The sequence below is a fragment of the Galeopterus variegatus genome, unplaced genomic scaffold (assembly GCF_000696425.1).
Source record: "Galeopterus variegatus unplaced genomic scaffold, G_variegatus-3.0.2 Scaffold2429, whole genome shotgun sequence".
Lineage (NCBI taxonomy): Eukaryota > Metazoa > Chordata > Mammalia > Dermoptera > Cynocephalidae > Galeopterus > Galeopterus variegatus.
In genome coordinates, this window is record NW_007728540.1 from 21,940 (window position 1) to 24,047 (window position 2,108).

The following is a 2,108-nucleotide window of genomic DNA, read 5'->3' on the forward strand; positions in this document are numbered from 1 at the left end:
TTTTCGAGCAAAGGATTAAACTCTTGCCCTTATTCTTAAAAGGACTTGGCTGAGGTGCAAAAAACCCAAAAGGTTTGATTTATTTGTCTTTTAGGCAGTTTAATGTTCTGAGTAATAGGAGAATTAGCCAGGACCTTTTCAACTTAACTCCGTATTAATTTTCAAAAATTTAGTCTTTACAAATTTTCACCTGTGGCTGGACAATATGCTCATGAGTCATCTTCTGTCCCAATTCCTCTCCTTTTCCCACAAATTCTGCTTTTTATTCAGATTCTCCTATATCCTATAAGACAAAGAAACAACAAAATAAGTATTTAGTTTGGAAATTACCATCCGATTAGATTAGTAAAGAACATCAGAGGTTCATGTGACTCACAAGTAATGAGAAAAGTTATGTTCCATTTTTTCATAGAACTAAGTTATCATTGTAAAATAATGATGGCAAAAAATATTTTTTTTTCCTTTCCCTCTTTATTTTTCATGTCATAATAAGTGTACGTTCTCTATATGGAAGTACATACAACAAATGAGGTAGGGAGCAATTCTTCTAGATATATATATGTGTATATATATATATATGAAACTATATGGAGTCAGTTCTAAATGTTAGAGAAGCTCAAAGAAGGAAAGAAACTTCAGAGACTGGTAAAGATGTAAATTGGCTTTGAGAATGAGTAGAACTTGAGTCAACAAGGTTTTTCTTTTCCTTTTTCTTTTTTAATGTAGAATTACTACCTTTTAAACCAAAACCTCGTCATAGCGGGAACTTCCAAATGCTTTATAGACCTTGGATTTTTACCTAACAGAGACACATAATTTTGAATAGTCATAATCTAAAGAAACAGTATCATTTGTTGGGTAACTGGTTCGCATTTATGACAACACGAATGACTTGAACTTGTTTTTCCTCACTAGTTTTAGGCAAAGTCAAACAGAATTTAAAGTACAAGGAAATGAACTTTAAAATTGAAAACTGGTGTTTCAGAAGAGTCTGAAATAAATGCCCCCAAGCTTATTGCCTTCATTGCACCCCAAACAGTCCTGTTTAGTCTTGTCGTGTTTCCGATTACGTATGTGGACATACGCTAAAGAGAAAACAGTATCGGGATTAGAAATACATTATATCTTTCTCAGACTAAAAATTACAAACTCCAAATTCCTTTCTCTCCAACGAATATTTCGAGAGAAAAGAACCTCATCCCCGAAAGAGAAAAACAAAACAAAAAACGCTAAAGAAAATGAACGAATGAAAAACAAGACGGACAGTTCACTAGTTTGCCTGTGCTGGACGCGGGCAGCTGGGTCCGAACTCCTCCCGCGCACCAACCGGCCTTCGCTTCCTGGATACCGGCAACCAATCAGGACGCGGCGAGAAAGTTCACGCTGCCCGCTCAGTCTGCAACCGAGCACTAGTGCAACTCATTGCCCGACAAGGTGACCGCCGAGTTATTTTGATAGGAACTTAAAAATATTTTCAGTCTCGTTACTTAACCCTAACGGTACTAAAATGCTGGCAAACCCCTTTAAACATAAAGTTAAGTGATTATGAAAAGCTCAGAGCTTCATGCTACCTTATACTAGTTCTGGAGCTTTGCCAAGGACAAGTCACGTTAGTTTTAGTAGACATTGGATCTCTAGCTTACCTTTGACAGAAACGGTCCTAAAAGTCTAGCAATTGCCCTAAAGTCAGACAAAGACACGTATTTTGGCAACCCTATCGACTTCCGGCACAAAAGAAAACAAGCACCAGGTCTCCTTTGAGAATATTGTGGCTCTTAGAAGAGCCGTTAGGGTTGAAGCTTCGCAGCCGACTCACTGTTTACTTGGCGCTGGTGTACTTGGTGACGGCCTTGGTGCCCTCGGACACGGCGTGCTTGGCCAGCTCCCCGGGCAGCAGCAGGCGCACGGCCGTCTGGATCTCCCTGGACGTGATGGTCGAGCGCTTGTTGTAATGCGCCAGCCGCGACGCCTCCCCCGCGATGCGCTCGAAGATGTCGTTCACGAAGGAGTTCATGATGCCCATGGCCTTGGACGAGATGCCGGTGTCGGGGTGGACCTGCTTCAGCACCTTGTACACGTACACGGAGTAGCTCTCCTTGCGGCTGCGC

General features: G+C 41.0%; 1 protein-coding gene across 1 annotated transcript in view; it reads right to left on the bottom strand.

Annotated features, from left to right (window-relative positions):
- Positions 1–161: 161 nt before the first annotated feature.
- Positions 162–2,108, bottom strand: part of LOC103597801 (histone H2B type 1-H-like) — a 3,137-nt gene continuing 1,190 nt past the window's right edge. Inside the window, exons 2-3 of the mRNA XM_008581659.1 lie at positions 1,817–2,102; positions 162–283 (exon numbers count right to left, since the gene is read on the bottom strand). Of these exons, the coding sequence (XP_008579881.1) occupies positions 1,820–2,102 (283 nt within the window). The 3' untranslated portion in view covers positions 162–283; positions 1,817–1,819. The remainder of the gene's footprint in view (positions 284–1,816; positions 2,103–2,108) is intronic.